Genomic DNA, 20,458 nt, shown 5'->3' on the forward strand with positions numbered 1-20,458 from the left:
AAACAGCTTCATTCTCTCAGCTGTCAGTTTTTCTGTTCATAAACTGTGTTACAAGCTGCCATTTTGTAATAACTTTCTAAAGGAAGCAAAATACAATCAAATATGTCACCATAAATAGAAAATTATTGTTTGAACTTTGATATTTGGAAACATTTTAGCATTTATTTCATTCAAAATTAAGTTTAAAATAAAACAAAATGAAGAATATCCCACAAATAAATATACATGCAAATTTTAGACCTGAATTAGATTTTTCACACAAAAAAAGTTTAAGCCAGAATCATAGAGAACTAGAGATAGAAGTGCCGTTACAAATATCGTATGTCTTCCCTCTCACCATTTAACAGGTGAGGAAACTGAGGGCCAAGAGGCTAGGTTAATTGCTGCATTCTGCACAGCGAATGTGGAAGGCCCACGACTGACATCCTAGTCAGTTCCCTTGCTGTCACAGCATGCTGCCTCTCTTGCTTTCCTTTTTTGAATATATAATGATAGTAATAGCTAGTGATTAGTGAAAGTTCACTGTGTGCCAGGCACTACTATAAATTTTTTTACGTGTATCATCTCATTTAATCCCCGCAGCAACCCTATGAGGTAGATACAGTTGTCCCTATTATATAGATGAGGAAACAAAGAATGCACATGCAGGTCTCTATCTTTAGGATGAAAAGTAGAAATACTTCTTTTTTCATTAACTTCTGTCTTCTAATTTTTCATGAGTTTGTTTATATTATGATGATACTCAATAACCTCTTAAAAATATGGTTATATCCATAACGGAAGCCTTTTTAGTAGGATTATTGCTGGCATTTCATTGTGACTATATATTATGGATCACTTTACCTACCTCCTAACCGGTCTCCTAACTTTTAGCCTTACTCTCCTTCAGTCCTTTCTTCTTGCGGCATATTATGGCAGAATTAGCTTTTGAGAATGCAAGTCAGATCATATTGCTTTCCTACTAAGACTGTGTATGGCCTTTGCCAGTGTTAATCACACTGAAGGACCAGATTTTCATAGGATTGCAGATGCAAGAGTTTTGGTGAACTGTACAGCTATTTGGTAATAACAGCTGAATCTGCAAGATGAAATGCTCCCCTAGTCAAGACGTAGAGGGGCCAACAGAAAAATGGGCAAATGATATAAATAGTTGTAGAAAAGGAGTCAAAACTGCTGTAAAACAAAATGTTCAGCCTTACTCATGATAAAAGGAATACACAGTCTAACAGAATCCAATTATAAAATATCCCTGAAAGGATACATTAAAAAACCATTTGTCTTTGACCAGGGGAACTCAGTGGTAGGAGATGGGGTATATTTTTTGTAAGCTTTTGGAATTTGTAGACAGTTACACAAGTACTGGAGTACTGTGGATCCCACATATTTAAATAAAAAAACAAATGTAGAAATAAAAACCAGCTTGTTCATGCTAGTTGGAAACTACGCCTGAATACGTGGGGTATTCAGGAGTTAAAAGATACTCGTGGCAGTTTATAAACCAGAAAGTTATCATCATACTGTCTTCCTTTTGTGTATACATTTCAGATTATAGAACATCTTCATGTGCTGTCTCAGTTGTTCTTGCAGCAACCTCATCTGCATTTTAAGGTGAGGAAACTGAGCCTCAGATAAATTATGATTCACCTAAGGTCACAGAGCTAGTTTTGATCAGTTCACACACTGCAGTATATTTATTTACATATCTGTCTACTCTACCAGATTCTGAGCTAGCGACACAAACAAAGCTGTAATGTAGGCCTTCTATTCCCAGTTGACTGCCTTTCGATGCTTGTAGTTCAGAAAAGAGCCAGTGAAATTATGTCACCTCCTTTCATTGTCTTGGGGAATACATGAAAGGGATGCGTCTCACCAAAAATATAAAACAAGGTTTCAGAAACCTCTTGTAAGTGGTGCCGTTGCAAAAGCATACAGAGAACAAAATAGCTTTTCCAGTTTTAATTTCTGTGGAAGGAGGTGGGCTCCATACTCCACAGAACCTTGTTGTTGGAATTCGATGTTGCTACACATTCCATTTGGATTAGCTTTAACATTCTACCTCTTTATGAGCCTTTTGACAAAACTTGATTTTCTGCAAAATTCCAGTGATGAGTGAGACAGTTCAAGTGGATCATGGCATATATATACATATTGTTAAGGACGGAATAAAGAGTCAGAAATAAATAACTTGCCCAGGTAAGAATTCTTCTTAGAAGTCATTTGAGCAAACCTTAAGCTTATAGTAAGTGTTCAAGAGGCAGCAGTAACTTAAGGATGTGCTGTGTTGCCAGCAGTTCTAAATCCTTCAGCGTGGACACTTTCTTGGTTGAAGTGAAATTTAATGCTAAAAAACGGACATGTAGTATTTTCCTTAACTAATGAAGAAGAAAACAGCCATTCTTGAAAGAAAGAAAGGAAGAAAAACGTATACAATCTGTATGGAATTTAAACACTTTTTTTTATTAAACAGGACTCTATATGAAACTCTTGAGAATTTTATAGTCAGGCTTAGATAAATATTTCATGTTACATCTTAAGATGCAATCATTTATAGTAATTTTAGCACTCTGATTTCTGTTTGTTTTCAGATTTGAAAAAGCAAACATTTTCTATGATGATTTGTATCTGGGAGCCGCCAATTGAGCCCAATTTCACATGACTTTATCTTTATAAATAAATGAAATAGGATAATAAGGAAGAGCTCTACGTACTTGTATTTTATGTCTATCTCTTTAGACAGAAGCAGTGTTAGAAGATCTCTTCTTTTTCTTACTGAAATGTAAACCATGGCCTTTGTAAATGCCCTACTCTGTTTAACCCCCTAAGTTTAAGCTGACCTTGGATGCAGGCATCATCTTCCCCTCCGGCTGCCTCAGGAGACTCTCTTTCTCAAGCCACTGTTCTCAGTTCTCCTCTGGAGTAGGTGGAAACCTGCCCCCTCTCTGCACTCACCCTGTACTAAAGCCTTCAGCTGACACCTGTGAACTCTCAGCAACTCTAACTCCTGGGTTCTGGGAGGTTTTTTTTCAAACTGCCCTTTGTTAGTTTCTGGTTGGATGGTGTATCTTTTTCTTAGCTACCTGTCTTGATTTGGGGTATTCTTTGTCTGAATGCGTCTTCACAGTTCATTCTATGTACTTGCTTACGTTTGGCTGAACTACTGATGATGGCGCCGTACCTTGACTTTATAAAAAGTCCTGCACAACTGAAAGGTGTATTTTCTTTATCCATTTGTCCAACTACCTGCTAAGCACCTACTGTGCTGTGCTCAGCACTCTGAGTACGGGAGGAATTTAATACTCATTCTTTCAGCACATAGTTTTTGATACCTACTACGTGCCAGACGCCCTGCTGGGCGCTGAGAACGCAGCAGAGAGCACACACGTTATCCTTGCCTTCGTGGGGCTTATGTTTTAGTGGGGAAGAGAGAGCTTAAGTGAGTCAGAAATAAAGTAAGATGATTACATGTTACGAAAAGCACGTGAGGAGAAAGGGTGGCGCCGCCAGGGCAGTCAGGGAAGGTGGACCTGGAGGACAGGAAGGAACCGGCAGTAGGACGCTCTCGGAAGAGGCAACGGGAGAGAGTAGGCTCTATCAAGGGAAAGGGCTTGATGTTATCTTCTAGGAAGCATGAGAAGGCCAGTGGACTTCAGGCTAGTGAAGGAGAGAAAACTATAGGAAGTGGGGTTAAAGTGAGAAAGGCAACCCCAGACCACAAAAGAGCCCACAGACCGTAGTCAGATGGGGGCATTTTGTTCCAGGTCTAATGAGAAGCCTGGTGGCAGGATGGTTATACAGAGAAGATACGCTCTGATTTCCTTTTTTATTCCTGAAAAGTCATTCTGGCGGCTTCGCGAAAGTGAACCAAAAGGCACAAAAACGGGGCAGGGCTGAGAGGGGTGAGCCAGACCATGACCATGTCTGGTCGTGGGAGAGAAGATGGTAGCTGGGCGGCTTGGCTTTTGTAGATGAGGAAATGGAGAAGAGGAGTGACCCAAGATACATTTCGGAAGTAGAGGCAACAGACGTGCCAATGGATCCATCACACCGTAGGACATCAGGGCGGGAGGAAGGAATCGTGGGTGGCACACTGGAAGGAAGTCAGGGTCTGTTTGGAAAGCAGAGGACACTTCAGACCCTCCACTTGTGTGCAGTTCCCCCCGAGGGGTAGTATGAATCAGGTGGTAAGTCGGCAGGACTATAAGAGTCACGGTGAACAATTGTGGCCCCAGGAGATCAGAGGGGAGAAAAACGGTTATGTGCAGGGGAGAGCTGGGTGCTGGCCTGGGCTTGAGAGAGCGGTGGGATGTTTGAGTGAGCGGGGACACGTGGCCCAGAGATCGGGGAGTGAGCCGAGGCTCTGAGGGGCGCACACATGTCCCGCCAGGCAAGAATGGAGGTTAGGAGAGGTCAAGGTTATTGGCCTGTTCACCCTCTTCTCCTCTTCCCTAGTTCATGTCCACAGTCCATTGGGTTCCCAGGAACTCTAGTGAGAGCTCAGAGTGAGGACTAGGGTAGCCCCCTGGGCCCTCTCACGTCCTCCACACAGGGTTTGAGATGTCTTTAGATGTTCTTTAGGGGAATCCCACAGCACCAGTCCTCTCCCATCTACCTTTGACACAATTCCATGTTCACTTTTGTCACCTGCATTTATATATTTCCATTTATTTCTCACTTAGGTTTTATGGCAGGCACACAAAGAAACCCTCAGATGTCTCAATATGGACCTCAACAGACAGGACCATCCATGTCGCCTCATCCTTCTCCTGGAGGCCAGATGCATCCTGGAATCAGTAGCTTTCAGCAGAGTAACTCAAGTGGGACTTACGGTCCACAGATGAGCCAGTATGGACCACAAGGTAAAAAAGTTTCTCCAAAATACACTGCAGTAGGTTGTAGAAATTTTGTTAATATGTTAGTCCTTCAAGACCTTAACATTATAAACATCTTTTAAGATCCAGTTATTTGTTACCTGACAGATCTGTGAGGTTAATGCAAACCCACAGTCCTTCAGTTGCCCGTAGTGATGGGAAGAATAATTATAGCAACTATTCATTAAGCATTCATGCATCAGACACTGCGGTAAGTGCCCTTCATACGTGTGCTGTTAATAATGAAGGAGTAAAGCCTGTTTCTGCAACGTAGCTCTAAATGCTTGTCCTCAAAAAGTTTCTGATTTAAAACCTAGGTTTCATTATGTTGTATTCTAACTTTGTCCCCTCCCTCTCTGTAATTATGTTTGTAACAATATTCTCACTACTCAGAAGGATTTCATGTGTCTCTAGATGAAATCTCTCATCTCTCTTCATCTAATCTGTCTCCAAAGTGCTCTATCAGGTAAATAATGGTTCTGATTTTCACAGTCATTACCAGTTTTACTCTTAGAAGGCAGGACAAAGCGTGAAATGGACATGTCTTTCAAAAAGGAAAGAGTAGAAAAATAAGTGGAACTTGCCCCAAATACACCATTTTCATTCTGCCTTCCTGGACATTGACGTCTGTTTTGTCTTACACATGCAGAATCCTTTTATCAGGGTTTTTAACCTGATATATATATATATTTTTTTCTAAGTCACTTTTGGCAGTAAGGCATTTGAAATTAGCACCTTCTTTATATTTTGTTTCTTTAAATTAGACATTAATGGATAATTTAGAGAGAATGAGCTAACCTGGCACAATTCCCAGAGCTTCCTCATTTCTGAAAATACCAGAATATTCTGAGTGAAGACAATGCCCGGTAGGAAACTGTAGTAAAATGTTCGCTACCTCCACAACGAAGTCGGCTCCCCTGACTTAATAAAGCCTTAATACTTCTGAGAGCTTTTCTGTCCGTCTGGAAAACGTGCTGCGTCGAGGACCTTTGAGCTTCTCCGGCCATCAAATAAGTGCCTGGCAGGCGGACAATTCTTTGAGGAGGCCAGGCACCTTCTCGGCTTTTTACCAGGTGTTTCTCAGAAGAGCTTTCCTTGCTTCACGGTTTGAAAATTGTCTTATTTTCTGAAGATCTCTTTCGGGAGGATTTTAAGCACCTTCATTGCTATCAGTGTAGCACCATCGCCTTGCCTTATGCTGCTCTGTCATTTTACATTCCAGCTATTTCTGTTGTCGGGAAAATGATATTAAAACACCCAAAACAAAATTTTTCCATGGCCCCTTCCTGCCTCTGTCCATGTGCACGTAGTCAGGGTGGACACAGACGTGGGTTTTGCTTGATTCCCTTCACACCGTATCATAAATGGAGTTCCGTGTTGTGAATTCCAGTAAGCTCTAGGAGTTTAAGGTCCCAGTTGACAGTGTCTTCTCAGTTCCCCATCAGCCCCAGGTAGTTGTGACATGTGGTAGTTTGTTGCTGAGCTAAGGCAGGACGTGTCACTAGCTGGGAAAGCGCCTACTTGCCCGCTGCACCCACTCAGTGGGTATCTTCAAAACTGGGGGGCTTCGGCTATCAGGAAAGGAAGAAAACTTTAGTGAAGGTTGGAAAGGCAGTTTATAAGTTGTGATACGCACAGAAAAATATGGACTTTTGTTCAGAATGTAACTGGAGAATCCTGGAGGTCAGGACCTTATTCTCAGAATTAGGGGTGGCTGGAGGCCTGGGATTTAACCACTAGCACTCACTAGGGCTTCCTGTTATCTTCAAAACTGGTTTCTCTACTCTTAATAATTCACTCTTGAAGTCTCGTCCTCTGCTGCTCTCAAATAAGGGGAAGTGGAGCCTTGGACTATCTGATGAGTCTTTTGTGAACGGCTGTGAAAACACTTAATGCTTTAGGAGTTAGGTAATAACACAAAAGGTAATTTCTATAGAATGGACTTATTTTCTGAAAAAAACCCTCAGTTTTTTGGAATCGTTGAATGTTAAGATTCTTTTTTTTTAATTTATTTGGCTGCATTGGGTCTTAGTTGCAGCACACAGGATCTGCGTTGTGGCACGCACGGGCTCTTCGTTGCACCGCGCAGGCTTCTCTCTACTTGTGGCGTGTGGGCTCTAGAGCACAGGCTCAGTAGTTGCAGCGTGCTGGCTTAGTTGCCCCGCGACACGTGGGATCTTAGTTCCCCAACCAGGGATCGAACCCACCACCCCTGCTTTAGGGAGGTGGATTCTTAACCAGAGGACCACCAGGGAAGTCCCAAGATTCCTGATTTAGGAACACTGCACCTGTGAGGGTTCTCACCCAAACTTGTGTGCCCTTGAAAGTTGCTTACTCTCTGGGATTTACTTCTCCTATAGAAAATGGGAAAATTAGACGGTGTTACCTTGGAAGTTGCTTCTACTTCTCATATTCTGAGTCTAAATTTTGCTTCAACTCCAGGGCCTTTTATGTTAACACGGCCCACTGGATCCACTGCGTAACATTTTGGTTATGTAGACAAGAAGGTTTTTGTTTGGGGTTTTTTTTTAAGGCATAAATGCTGAGTTTAGGTTGACATTAGAGACAATTGAAAATAAGGCTGATAATTTCCATACACAGCACTTTCTAACTTTGAAAAAAAGTGCCTGCACATCTGTGCTCTCGGCAATGTTCTCCTTCCAAGAGGCATCTCTAGCACATTCTAGCACATTCCACCTTGAGGCGTGTCCCCTCCTGGGTTCCTCGACTGGCTCCCAGTGCTGTGGGCTGCCAGTCAGTGTCCCAGTGCTCTGTGTGCAAATCAGAATTGTTTGCGTTCCTCCTTGCATTATGCTCTCCTCGGCAAACACTGAATGACGGGAAATTATGCTTGTGACCTGCGTCACTCAGTTCAGTAAATGTTCTTACCTTTACATTTCTCTTGGTTGATCATTTTAAATAGAGACCCGAATAAAGTATTTTTTTCTCTCTCTCTTAATTAACTACTCAAATTATTAGTAAAATATTCAGCTTACATCTTCGCGTTACACGTTTTGATGTCTGGAAAGAATGGCTTGTGCAGCGACCCACAGGGTCATCGGTCCACATCTTCTATGTCTGGTACTAACTAGATGGCTTTCTTCTGGGCTGGTTTCGTTTTTAAGAGATCTCAGGGGGAAATATTTTACAGTCTTTTTTGCTATAACCTTTTTGCTGTCAGGAGCAGCTTCTTCAAAATTATTAGTAACAACCAGCAACGTTTATTAAACACTACTGGGTCCTGGTCTCGGTGTTTTTCATATATTAATTCATTTAATCCTCACAACATGCTGTGTTATAGGTACTGTTATTACTCCACTTGACAGAGCAAGAGACTGAGGCGTGCACCACATACACACCTTTGCCCCGGGCACACGGTGGGACGCCAGGATTCAACTTCAGACATACTTTCCCATTTTTATTAATTAACAGGAAGCCCTTGACGTTATCCCATTTTGCAAAGGAGCCGGTTAAGTAATTTACGCACAGTCCCACAGCTGTTAAGGGCAGAGCCAGGGTTCACACGGAGGGAGACTGCAGAGGCCACTCACAGAGCCACTGGTGCGTCGCTTCCCAGGCCTGAGATGTACTCCTTCCCTGCCGTTCCTTCAGTGAGCGGAGAGAGAAGAAAGCGAAAGGCAAACCACTGGCCTTCAAGGAGCAAAGGAACATTTGGGGAATGCAGGCGTGGAAATGCATCAGAAATACTAGAGATTAAGGAAAGCCATAACTATTAAGAAGAAATTTTTGGAAGTGTGTATGACACTGTAAAATCTGAATTATTAAACGTACTAACGGGGCTTCCCCCTTCGGCTCGCGTTTCTCTCTGCGCCGCATTTTCTCGACGCTGCTATTTTGAGCTCCTCCGCAGGGCTGGGTGACAAAGGCGCCGCCGCCGGCATTTTCTACCCGTGGCTCGGCCACCCGGCCGGCCCTCTCTCTGCACCCACGGAATCCCCGAGGCCCCAAAGCACCTCCGGAAAGGATGCGCCGAAGAGCGGCGGCCTTCCTCGCCCCGAAGTGCGCGTTGGCTCCTTGACGGTCTCCCAACAGCTGCTAGGCCATCATCGAGGCCGCGATGCCCCCTCCCATACAAAAGGCGACCTTGAGCGCCGGTAACGGGAAACACCCAGTCGGTTTTGGACAAATATCAAAATACCCTAATGGGGGGCTTCCCTGGTGGCGCAGTGGTTGGGAGTCCGCCTGCCGATGCAGGGAACACGGGTTCGTGCCCCGGTCCGGGAGGATCCCACGTGCCGCGGAGCGGCTGGGCCCGTGAGCCATGGCCGCTGAGCCTGCGCGTCCGGAGCCTGTGCTCCACAGCCTGTGCTCCACAACGGGAGAGGCCACAACAGCGAGAGGCCCGCGTACCGCAAAAAAAAAAAAAAAAAAAAAAAATACCCTAATGGGATGAAGCCAATCTAAATGTGTAAAAGTGTTTAATTGCAGTATACTTGATGAAATAGTACTTTCCTACCTTCAAGCAGGCACGTGTAAAATAACTACCCTTACAAACGGTTTGCAGTAGGAAGGGCCATAGAGACTTGCTCTAATAAATAGAAAGCAATCATGTGATTGACATGTTAATTATTAATAAATGCCTTTGTATGGGAAAAAGGGAGCGGAAATCAATTTCATCTTCACAGCCTTTCTATTTCCTAAGGACAGACACTGTCTTGTTTGTGTGTTCTCTAGAACAGTGTCTGTCACAGACTGTCCACAAGTATTTTTGGCATGTTTGTCACTAATTGCAAAAAGTGAGGGTCTAGCCTTAGTTTTGCAAGGAATTAGGAGTATTACCTTGGGCAACTAACAGGGATTCTGAGCCTAGATTCCCCTCCACTTATCACTCCCTTGTATGTTAGTGTCTGGGCCACCCCTTACAGCTACACACGTTGTACACTGGCTCAACCTTGGTTTTATGCCTTAATTTGTATAGTGTGTCTTAGGAAGCAGGGAACTTCTAAGTATGTGAGTCTGAAGAACGTTTTATTCCTAAATTACTTGGTCAAAGAGGCTTTTCAGAAGGGTTTAACGTGTTTTTCTCTAAAATAAATAAGATGCCATCAGAACTCTTCCTTCTCCTTCTTTCATTAAAATGTTTCTCACAGATTCAGCAAAGGCAAACTTCAGACGATACCTAGTTGAAATGAATGCAGTTCCAAAATAGTGAATTGCACATTAATAATCTTACAGCTATTCCAGTTCAGAGGAACAACATATAAATGTTACCAGTTGGCAGCCCACTGGCTACTTGAAGAGTGCCTTACAGGCCCATGGCAATCTTGGTGTCACCATGACCCAAGATTTCAGTCTCTGCTCTTACTCTCAAATTAAACTAGATTCAGCCTCTCTTCTACAGAAGTGAGATGTGTCTGCCACATGGATTCATGTTTTCTCCCCGGACAGTGCTGCAAATTGGAGATCTTCTTCTTTGGCTTTTTCCAAAGGCTGGTTTCTGTGCAGATCACGCCCCCTTCGGTTTCACTCATTTTTTGTTTCTTAAAACAGTTTGTAATATACTTGATATGTTCACTGCTTCCTGTTACCTTTATTTTATGGTTAAATGGACATTGCTAGGCAAAAGTATTAATTCCATATTCTATACGGCTTTGTTAAAAAATTCTAAATCTTTATCTTGCCCACAGTAGCAAAAACAGATTGTAGTAGATCATTTTACAGCAAAAGGTGGTAATGCCATGTTCTTTTGATGCTCAAATTTAGCCTTCAAGTTAAAAGGTTTAAGCATGAATTTTTCTTAGCAGACTGATAATCATCATGATTTTATCAAAACCTGGGAATTAGGGAAGAAGTAAGGAAAACAAAGTACCAATCAACTTTAAGAAAGAAAAAGGAAAAACATAAAGCAACACTGATTTTGACTAGTGTGAAGCTAATTATTTTACGTTGCTTATTGAAATCAACAGCACACAGAGTGCCAGCATCCCCTCCCCTCACTGAATGACTAAGCACCTCACGGGGCGTGGTCATCCGGTGGACTTGTACCACAGGCCTGGATCATGACAATTGTGGATGGCAGTGTAGAAACGCAGGATGTGGACGTGCAGCTTTACTTTACATCTTAGCAAGGTGCCTTTTCCTGAGGCTCACAGCTCTGCCATTTTTTTCAAATGTTTGTTTGAAAAGAAATGACCGGTTTTCAAATCTTTAAGAGTTGGTACCACGGGTTCTTTCAGAAGACTTCCTGCACCTGCCATCAGGTGAAGCAGATCAGAGCTCTCCCTCCAGGGGGCGCCGTTCCCATGCAGTCTGTGGGTGTGCACAGGGCACAGCGGCTCCGAGCCTAGGGAGGACGCAGGTGCTCAGGCACCTGTGACGACAGTGACTGAGAATCCTTCGTTCCTTACCGTAGAGATTTTACTGTTTTATGCCACATTTGGCTATTGAATTAAGATAATACAATTTTACATTTTTTAGGTGAGTACTTACTTTTTCTTATACTTTGTTTGAGAAATAAATTTAATATCTGTGCATCTTGAAAGTAAAATTAGGCATATGATGCAATATATAATAAAAAGAATTTCACTGATTGAAAAGTTATCTTACATTAATATTGGAACAGTTTCTTTCTATTCCTTGACAAATTCTAACCATTGTCAGTGTCCAGCAATAGTTACTGTTAATATTTTTTTCCTCACAGCAATCACACGAGATAGAGAATCTCGTATCACACCCTTTTTGCAGAAGGGGAAACTGAGCATTGTGTGTGAAATGTCTGCGTGTGTGTGGCCTTTCTGAAGGCCACACACACGCAGACATTTATGCCCCTGCTTCTTGAGGGCCTGTTCTCTCAAGACTCACTGCTCTGAAGTTAGATACTGGCATCGGACTTACCATATGTCCCCCAAGCCTGTGTGCGACGTCAGCCTTGGCGGCGGTGGTTTCTCCAAAGATGCGCTTCTACACAGAGGCAGCCAGCACGCACACAGCTCCCTTCTCCGCGTGGCTCTCCTCTGTCACTGGCTCAGGGACCTGCCCTCTCCACTCTGTGTAAGTTCTCCCTGCTTTGTTCTCCTTCAGAGCGCTTGACACCACACGACATGCTCTAGATTTGTTTATTAGCCTGTCTCCTGCCAGCAGAATGTAAGCTCTTTGCCTTTGCTCATTGCTGAATCCCCATCTGTTAGCACAGAGCTGGCATATTAGAGGCTCTTAAGAACTGTTTCCTAAATGGATGAAGACAGAGTGTTCCAGAGACACTGGTATACCTTCTTGACCCTGCGTTGCTGCTTGATGGGTATTGGGTTGACTACTCAATGCTGAAGAATTATCTTTGGGAGATGGCACTAAGGATCATGGTTGTCTGGGTTTTTTTGTTTGTTTGTTTGTTTGTTTTGCGGTACGCGGGCCTCTCACTCTTGCTGCCTCTCCCGTTGCGGAGCACAGGCTCCGGACGCGCAGGCTCAGCGGCCATGGCTCACGGGCCCAGCTGCTCCGTGGCATGTGGGATCTTCCCGGACCGGGGCACGAACCCGTGTCCCCTGCATCGACAGGCGGACTCCCAACCACTGCGCCACCAGGGAAGCCCATGGTTGTCTGTTTTTCTCTGTTCTTTTATATTTTCTATATTGCGCTTGCATCACTGTATAAGTAAATTTTTAAAGGAGTTAAACTTTGTAACATATATGGGAAAAAACACCAAAAGTAACATATGTGGGAAGAAAACTACCAAAACTACCAAAAAAACTACCCAAACTACTGAAGTCATACTGTAATGTAATAGGTCTTTTCTCCTCTTTTACAAGCTTTATGTAATATTATTTTTACATTTTGAAGACTTTTTAAAATGCATGTTGACCTAGGAAAAATATGGTGTCATATATCAGTTCAAAAGATAAATTATCGCTATTCCCACAAATAGTAGGATTTAATGCAACTTGGGGTAAGTTCACTTTCATTTTGAATCTGCATTTGTGGTCTTCTTTACTCAGTCAGTTTCTCTCCTGAAGCAGTGGCTGGAAGTACAGCATTGTGAGATCAGTCTGAGAGAAAGGTAGCGTGGGAAGAAGGTTTTTTAAATGTAACTTTTTTTTGCACAGCAAGGATCTTACATCCATGAAAAATACTCTCAAAATCATTTGTCATTAGAGAAATGAAAAGTAAAGCCACAACAGTATCCGCTACACACCTACTGGAATGGCTCATATTTTAAAAAAATTGGCAATATCCAGGATGTACAGTAGAGCAGTTAGAACTCTCATATGTATTGTAGTGGGGTTTCTTACAAAGTTAAAAATGCACTTATCATACAACCTAGCACTCTCATCCCTAGAGTTTACCAAGAGAGATGAAACATATATCCACTCAGAGACCTGTGTGCAAACGTCAACAGCTTTATTCGTGATTGCCAGAAACTGGAAACAGCCCGAACGTTCACAGAATAGGATACTCCTCAGCAACAAAAGGGAACAAACTACTGATAACGTACAACATTATGGGTGAATTTGGAAAGCACGGTGCTGAGTGAAAGGAGCCAGACACAGCACACTGTGACTCTATTTATGTGACACCCTGGGGAAGGCAAAACTGTAGGAAGAGAAGTCAGATCAGCGGTTGCCAGGGGTGGGGATGAGATTGACCACAAAGTGGCAACTTTTTGTCATGATAGAAATATCCCATGTCTCAACTGTGCTGGTGGTTATAGGGCATATATGGTTGCTGATGCATATAAATTCTACCTCAATAAACATGACTTAAAATTGTGTAGTAGATGGCTATGTGACGTGATGATTACTGGCCAAATTTAGCCCTAAGTCACAAATGTGTTTATCATCGTATGTAGCTAATTATCCATTTATTTTTTTCCCACTCAGGGTCAGCTGTCTGTTCTGTGATTTGTGCACCGTTTTACCCTCCACAGCAAAGGGGAAAATAATACAGGACTTTGCGTGTAGTAGTTGTTCATAAGTAATTGTTGTGTGGTTGAAACTGAGAAGTAAAATAAACGGAAGCATTTAATGATTCAATAAAAGCAGTAAGCTTGGAATATTAATTGTAACTAGCAAATTTGAAAATTTAGAGTCAGGTACAGAATTATCTGTGATCCTCTAAACTAATGATGGTGACTTGAATAGAGTCTAGCTCCGGCTTCCTCTGTCTGGTGCTTGAATACAACTCCTGGTGGGTTGAAATCTGAATTCATTTGGTGACCAATTTTCCAAAGCTGGTGTGCCAAGATGAACCCACTTGAAAACTGTGGGCTCTCGTACTTGGCTGCAAGACCCGTCCAGCTGAGGTGGGCTGGCCCAGCATCTGCAGCCTTCATTGTGCTTAATGCTGGAACCATCTGTTTTCTGTCAGAGCTAGTGCCAACAAATTACTAATCTATTAGAGAAACATGGAAATAAGATTGCGCTTCTCATTCCTGGCTTTTCCTCTCATATTTTGCTTGGCTTACATATTTGGTTTTTGTTTATTTTGGGGAGAAAGATATGTTATCGAGTAGGCAAAGTGGGGGGGTGTGTGTGAATCATTTTTCACTTCTTCCACACATTTTCAAAAGATGGAGAAAAAATCATATTCATGCTTATTGATAATAATAGTATTATTGTTGGTGATCATGGTGATAGCTATCATTTTTTAGGTAGTTCTGTGCTTGGCACTGAGCTAGTCACTTTCTACCTGTTCCCCGTTATTATTGTTACTTTACCTGGCAAAACTGATGTTCCGAGAGGTTAAGTAGCTTGTCCAAGGTCATGCCCCTAGGAAGTGTCAGACCAGTATTCAAACCCAGTTTCTAGAGCCTGTGCTTTATCCGTTGCTGCCTCTTAAGCCATTTAAAGCCTTTAGAAACCATTTTTATCCAGGCATGTGAGTTTAATGAGGGAAGTCTTGAAAGTTTCAAGGAGAAGAAAAGGGGACTTTGTATTTCTTCTACCAAATAGAGGCCTCTATAATTAGAACATATTCCCTTGACATGTGCTTTTGAGTGCCAGTTTGTGAAATCAGCCTAACTGATTGAGGAAAAATAAGATTGGGGGCCCAGCACTCAATGGGCCTTTCTAAGGACAAGTGCACGCGTGCGTGTATGGGTGTGCATGGTGGTTGTGCTCTGACGCATACTCCACCCGATTACAGAATGCTTCCTGCTGTGCAACGAAGACCAGCTGCTGAATTGAGCAAAGTGATTGAAACCCAGCTCTTGTCTTCTTAGTACATAAAATGAATGAAAAAGCTAGAAGTCAAGTAGAGGGTTACTGAACATCTCAGTTGTTTCTTTGTGTTCATTAAAATACAGCCCCTGACTGCCAGTTAAACCCAAGGTGCAGGAACCCAGAGTGACAGTATTTCTCTGTTCCAAGTATGAACGGCATTCTACTTCAACTCTAAGCAGAATTCCACAGAATCAGGGACCTTACTCTCATATAAAACTGCATTGTGGGCATAGTCTGCAACAACCAGGTAAATGCTTGTTTTGTAAAACAAGATTAAAGTGTCATTTCACTTCCTTCAAAGGCAAAGCGTAGGTATGTTTTCACTGAATAAAGTTTCGTACCAAATGAGTCGCTTATCAGGTGTTGAGGGGGGTGGAAACTAGCTGCAGAGCAATAGCAAGAATATGTGAATTGATATCATTTGTGTTCAAAGTGTAAATGAGTTTGTTTCTTTTTAATAAAAGCAAGAGCCAGAAAGGCACCGCTGGATCTCACTGATGTTATCAGATAATCTGGAAGTGAAGGGCTGTGAGGTCAGTAGGGCGGGGCGGGGGGAGTCTCCAACCCGCTGCAGAGAAGAGTTCCGAGGACTGTGCTCTGAGAAGGCGTGGGAAGAGGCAGGACACAGCATCCTGCCCATTGTTCTGCGTCCCTCCCAACCAGGATGAGTATAAGGGGCCCTTTCCGCGGAGACGGTGTGATGGGAAAACCGACGGGGACCTTCTGTGTGGTCCTGTGGGACGGGAGATTCAGAGCAACCTCAGAACTTTTTATAAAGAACTTTGATAAACAGTGAATGTTCACCTTTTACTTGAAAACAGTATCAGTTTGATTACGTCTGCAAAGGCAGAGTGTCTTCATGCAAAGGCAGTTTAAATTTGAGGTGCTGGCGTAAAAGACTAACTCACAGTGCAATTCGGAGGCCCCTGAGGTGATGTATGTTGAACCTCTCCTGTCCCTTCCTTCCCTTCCCTTTTGTTTTCCTATCCATTCCACCTCCTTGGACGGCCAGTGCCTCGCTCGGTTGTTCCTCTCCAGCCTTTCTTTGGCTTCCAGGGATATTGAGGGGAAAGTAGCTGCTGGCTGTAACAAGTCACTTTCTGTGTTGCTGGAGCATTTTCTTAAGAAGCTTGTCCCAAGACCGGTCTGTGGCGGGGCTCAGCAGATTAGGGCCACTCTGGCCGGCCGTCGTGTTCGTAACGCAGGGGCTCCCGTTGGTGTGTGTGTTGCTTCCAGCCATGTCAGGGCTGCAGTGGCAGTTTAGCTTTTGTTTGTTTGGTTGGTTTTTTGCGGTATGTGGGCCTCTCACTGTTGTGGCCTCTCCCGTTGCGGAGCACAGGCTCCGGACGCGCAGGCTCAGCGGCCATGGCTCACGGGCCCAGCCGCTCCGCAGCATGTGGGATCTTCCCAGACCGGGGCATGAACCCGTGTCCCTTGCATCGGCGGGCGGACTCTCAACCACTGTGCCACCAGGGAAGCCCGGCAGTTTAGTTTTGACAGACACCATCTAGCCCACAAAGCCTAAAGTATTTAGTCTCCAGCACTTTACAGAAAGTGTGCCCGGCCCGTGGTCTGTGTGAACAGTGACCTTCACACCGTCTCCAGTGAGTAATACACTTCATAGACAGCCACGTAAGAGAGCTCACGTGAGGCACCTAACAGAGCAAATACCAGTCAGTGCTGAATAGTCTGGGCTTCCTGCAGATTTGTAGGTGGTCTGCACTTGAGAAGACCTGCTTTCACGACTGTGATGATAATGTGATGTAAGTGTGGTTTTCCTTAAGTATTTGAGAGGCCAGTCAAGGCTGTGGCTAGTGGGGTGCAGACTGTGGCTCTGAGGCATGTTAGCCACGTGACCTTGGGACAGGCCACTCAACCTCCCGCACCTCAGGGTCCTCCCTGAAGGGAGGGTGGTAATGACCGGGACCTCTTAGGCTTGATGTAAGCATTAAAGGAGGTGATGCAAAGAACTCGAAACTGAGCTTAGCACACAGTAAATATCAATTGCTGGCTTTTGTTGTTGTTACTAATCCAACCCAACTTCTGCTGGAAAACCTGGAGAAACTCCTTCTCACCTTCAGAATAGGTCCCAGGCTTGGCAGCCTGGTATATGGGGGCCTCTTCCCTCTGTCCCCTTCTCGCGGCCCCATGAAGCTCAGCAGTGACTTGCTCTTGAGTTCGCCCCTTCGCTGTCTGTGCCGTCGTCCACGGCCTCTTCCATAGGCGCTCCCTGCCCTCTTCTGCCTTAATCACCATCCGACGGTAACCCCCTAGCACTTTTGCACTCAACGTTTGAGATACTTTACATGTTACGTCATTTAATCCTAACAGCAACTCTTCAAGTAGACAGTATGGAAGAGGCTTATCTCTGTTTTACAGAGAAGAGAAGGAAACAAAGAAAGATTAAAACGACTTAGCTCTAAGGTCACATGGTCAGTATATATAGGGAGTCTTCCCTCAGCCCCAGTTCTCCCAGATCCCAAAGCCTGCCCCACACGGACGCCTGGGTTGCGACCCAAGGTGGTTTTTCAAAACCTTTCGCTCAACGCCCAACCATGGACAACCCCCCGTATCCCCACCCGACACAGACTTATTCTTCTTTCTCTTATGCTTTTCACAGTGCGTTATCTTTTTGTTTTTGTATTTTTTCTCATCTTACCCCTGCTACTCCACCTTATACACACACAAACACACACATACACACACACACACACACACACACACACAAACACACACACACACATACACACTTAGGTCGTGAGCTCCTTGAGTACAGGAATTGCATTGTATTTAACTTCACATTCCCTGTGCCTAGAACAGTTATGTTATATAGATGAGGAGATTCTTCCAGAAAGTAGTAAGGACAGGTGGAGGAACACTAATCCATATTCTACAGACACTTATCCTTTTGCATATATTTCATTTCAACAGTCACTTATTGGGAGGCAGCATATTTTATTGGTTAATTACATGGGTTCCATAATCATTTTGCTTGAGCTTGAATCCTAACCTACTAGCTGTTGACTTTCTTCATTTGTAAGTGGAGTCATGGTCGTACCTACATTTCATATAATTATTGGAGAAAAGAATGAAATCATTGATGCAAAGCACTTAGCCCAATGTCTCACACGTAGTATGGTTCAGCAATTATTATTATTGAAGTGGCATTATATATGCCTTCAATTTACTTGAATGTAGTTTATGTGCACTTGATCAAAAGAAAAGGTGTGAAGGAGAGAGAAAACACAACTACTGCACTAGTCCAGGCCATTCTACTCCGTGAGCATGTGCCCCGTGTGAGCAGAGATGAGAGGTGAGACTGTGGACGCTTATCTCAGTCTGGGACCCTGCCTGCTTCCCATAGTGCCACCATCTCGCTGGGCTGAGCGCCATGCCAGTGCTTGAAACTTATTTCATAAGACGTGGCCTCAAGTGCAAACCAGCCACTTTATCTGGTGCTCAAACAAAAAAAGTCTTCCAGACACCAGAGGAAAGACAACTGTGCTGGATTAATGTCGCGTTTCCACATGACACCTCCCGTGGGGTTTTGAAGGGTAATTTTGACCACATGTGCATGTTTTCTTACACCTGCTGAACCCTTTATCGTAACTGTCCAGTGTGGTAGTGGTGTAGTGGTGCAGTCTCAGATTGGTGTTCACCTGCGGACGGGGGGCTGAAATACTTGTTTCAGTTAAATCTTGGTAAGAGTACGAGGTGCTGGATGAGCTAGAGCACCACTCAGCACTAGCATCCCGTGTCCATCCACAGATGGTTTCAGTGATCAGCCTGGGTCTCCCTCCGTGTTACAGTGGTCCTGTGTGGCTCTTTGCCTTTGGAATGTGCAGAGAGAGCGTATTTTGACTGCCAACCTCATCAGCGCCAATAGGGGAAAGGGTTAATGAGGAAAATGACTAATGTTCTGTGTTGATGACACTGTTGGACACAAAGTGTTTCCAGTGAATGTTTTCACAAGTTCAAATATTAAGTAAAAGGCTTTAATTTGTGTTTGATTTTTGTTTAGGTAACTACTCCAGACCCCCAACATATAGTGGGGTGCCCAGTGCAAGCTACAGCGGCCCAGGGCCCGGCATGGGCATCAATGCCAACAGCCAGATGCATGGACAAGGGCCAAGCCAGCCGTGTGGTGCTATGCCCCTGGGACGAATGCCATCAGCTGGGATGCAGAACAGACCCTTTCCTGGAAATATGAGCAGCATGACCCCTAGTTCTCCTGGCATGTCTCAGCAGGGAGGGCCAGGAATGGGGCCACCAATGCCAACCGTGAACCGTAAGGCACAGGAGGCAGCTGCCGCAGTGATGCAGGCCGCTGCGAACTCGGCACAAAGCAGGTATGCCGTCGGGCGGGCGGTCTGTGTGTGGATGTGTGCGCACATGCGGAGCCCAGAGCTGCATCATCCCCGGCTCCCACGGGGGCGGAGAGCAGCAGAGGGTCCCTTGGCTTGGCCATTCCTTTTGTGTTAAATATATTCTGTACCATAAAGGTCAGAGAAGTAAATAATAGATCACGTTGTATGAGACATGGAAGAAGGAATCACTGGTGGGCAAGTCAGCTGTGGGAGGTTATTTGAAACAGCTGTGAATAGTCGCTGCACCAAGCAACCTAGAGCCAGTGGCATCGCAAGTGTCTGTGGTTCCACTTAACACAGTGAGGTTTAGGCGGGAAAGTCTAGAGCCTAAAAACTGGCTAAAATCTAAAACATTCAAAAAGAACTTCTCCCTTTTTTTTTTTTTTTTACCTCACCATAAAAATCTTTATTAAAATAGAAACTTTGTATGTGTACATATGTGTACTGTGTGTGTTTGTCTAAGTGTATATGTGTGAGATTTATTACTTCACGTTCTTATGTTGTATTTTATTTTTCTGGGCATAGCTCTCTCTCTGTCCAAACCAAAAGGTGGTTAATAAAACAAGGATTATATTTCTGAAACTTTAAGTTGATAGAGCAAAGGCTCTAGCCTCAACTACTTCCTTGTTTTTAATCCTGAATTTTAAAATTAATTCTTGAAGTAAATACTTGACCTGTCTAAAAATAACTGAATTAAAAATTTAGGAGGCAAAGTGAATATGTTTTAAAAGACTCACATGTAAAAATGTTTGAATTATGTTTAACATGTCAAGGTATGTTTTAAAACAAAGGACACCGACAGATATGTATGAACATACGGTATCTTCAGAAGAAAAGAGAGAAGATTCTGAGTTTGTCAAAGGGAAATAAGAGCTTTTGTGTGTGTGTGTGTGTGTGTGTGTGTGTGTGTTTAAATGTATCCCTTTGTTGCTTTTCCTCTGAAGTTGCTATTCGGGAATGTTAGGGACCCTTCCAGTCTCACTGTTTGCTCCACATAATAAAATGAAAGTCAGTCATATTCTCTCTCCCCCTCTCTCCCTCTCCCTCC

General features: G+C 43.7%; 1 protein-coding gene across 8 annotated transcripts in view; it reads left to right on the top strand.

Annotated features, from left to right (window-relative positions):
• ARID1B (AT-rich interaction domain 1B) overlaps positions 1–20,458 on the top strand; it is a 411,849-nt gene that overhangs the window by 334,275 nt on the left and 57,116 nt on the right. For all 8 annotated transcript variants that reach the window (XM_082668765.1, XM_082668758.1, XM_082668762.1 and 5 more), the window contains 2 exons: positions 4,677–4,856; positions 19,065–19,392. In XM_082668765.1, coding sequence (XP_082524891.1) covers positions 4,677–4,856; positions 19,065–19,392 — 508 coding nt within the window. The remainder of the gene's footprint in view (positions 1–4,676; positions 4,857–19,064; positions 19,393–20,458) is intronic.

This window comes from Grampus griseus, assembly GCF_964374135.1.
Source record: "Grampus griseus genome assembly, chromosome: 13".
NCBI classification, from domain to species: domain Eukaryota; kingdom Metazoa; phylum Chordata; class Mammalia; order Artiodactyla; family Delphinidae; genus Grampus; species Grampus griseus.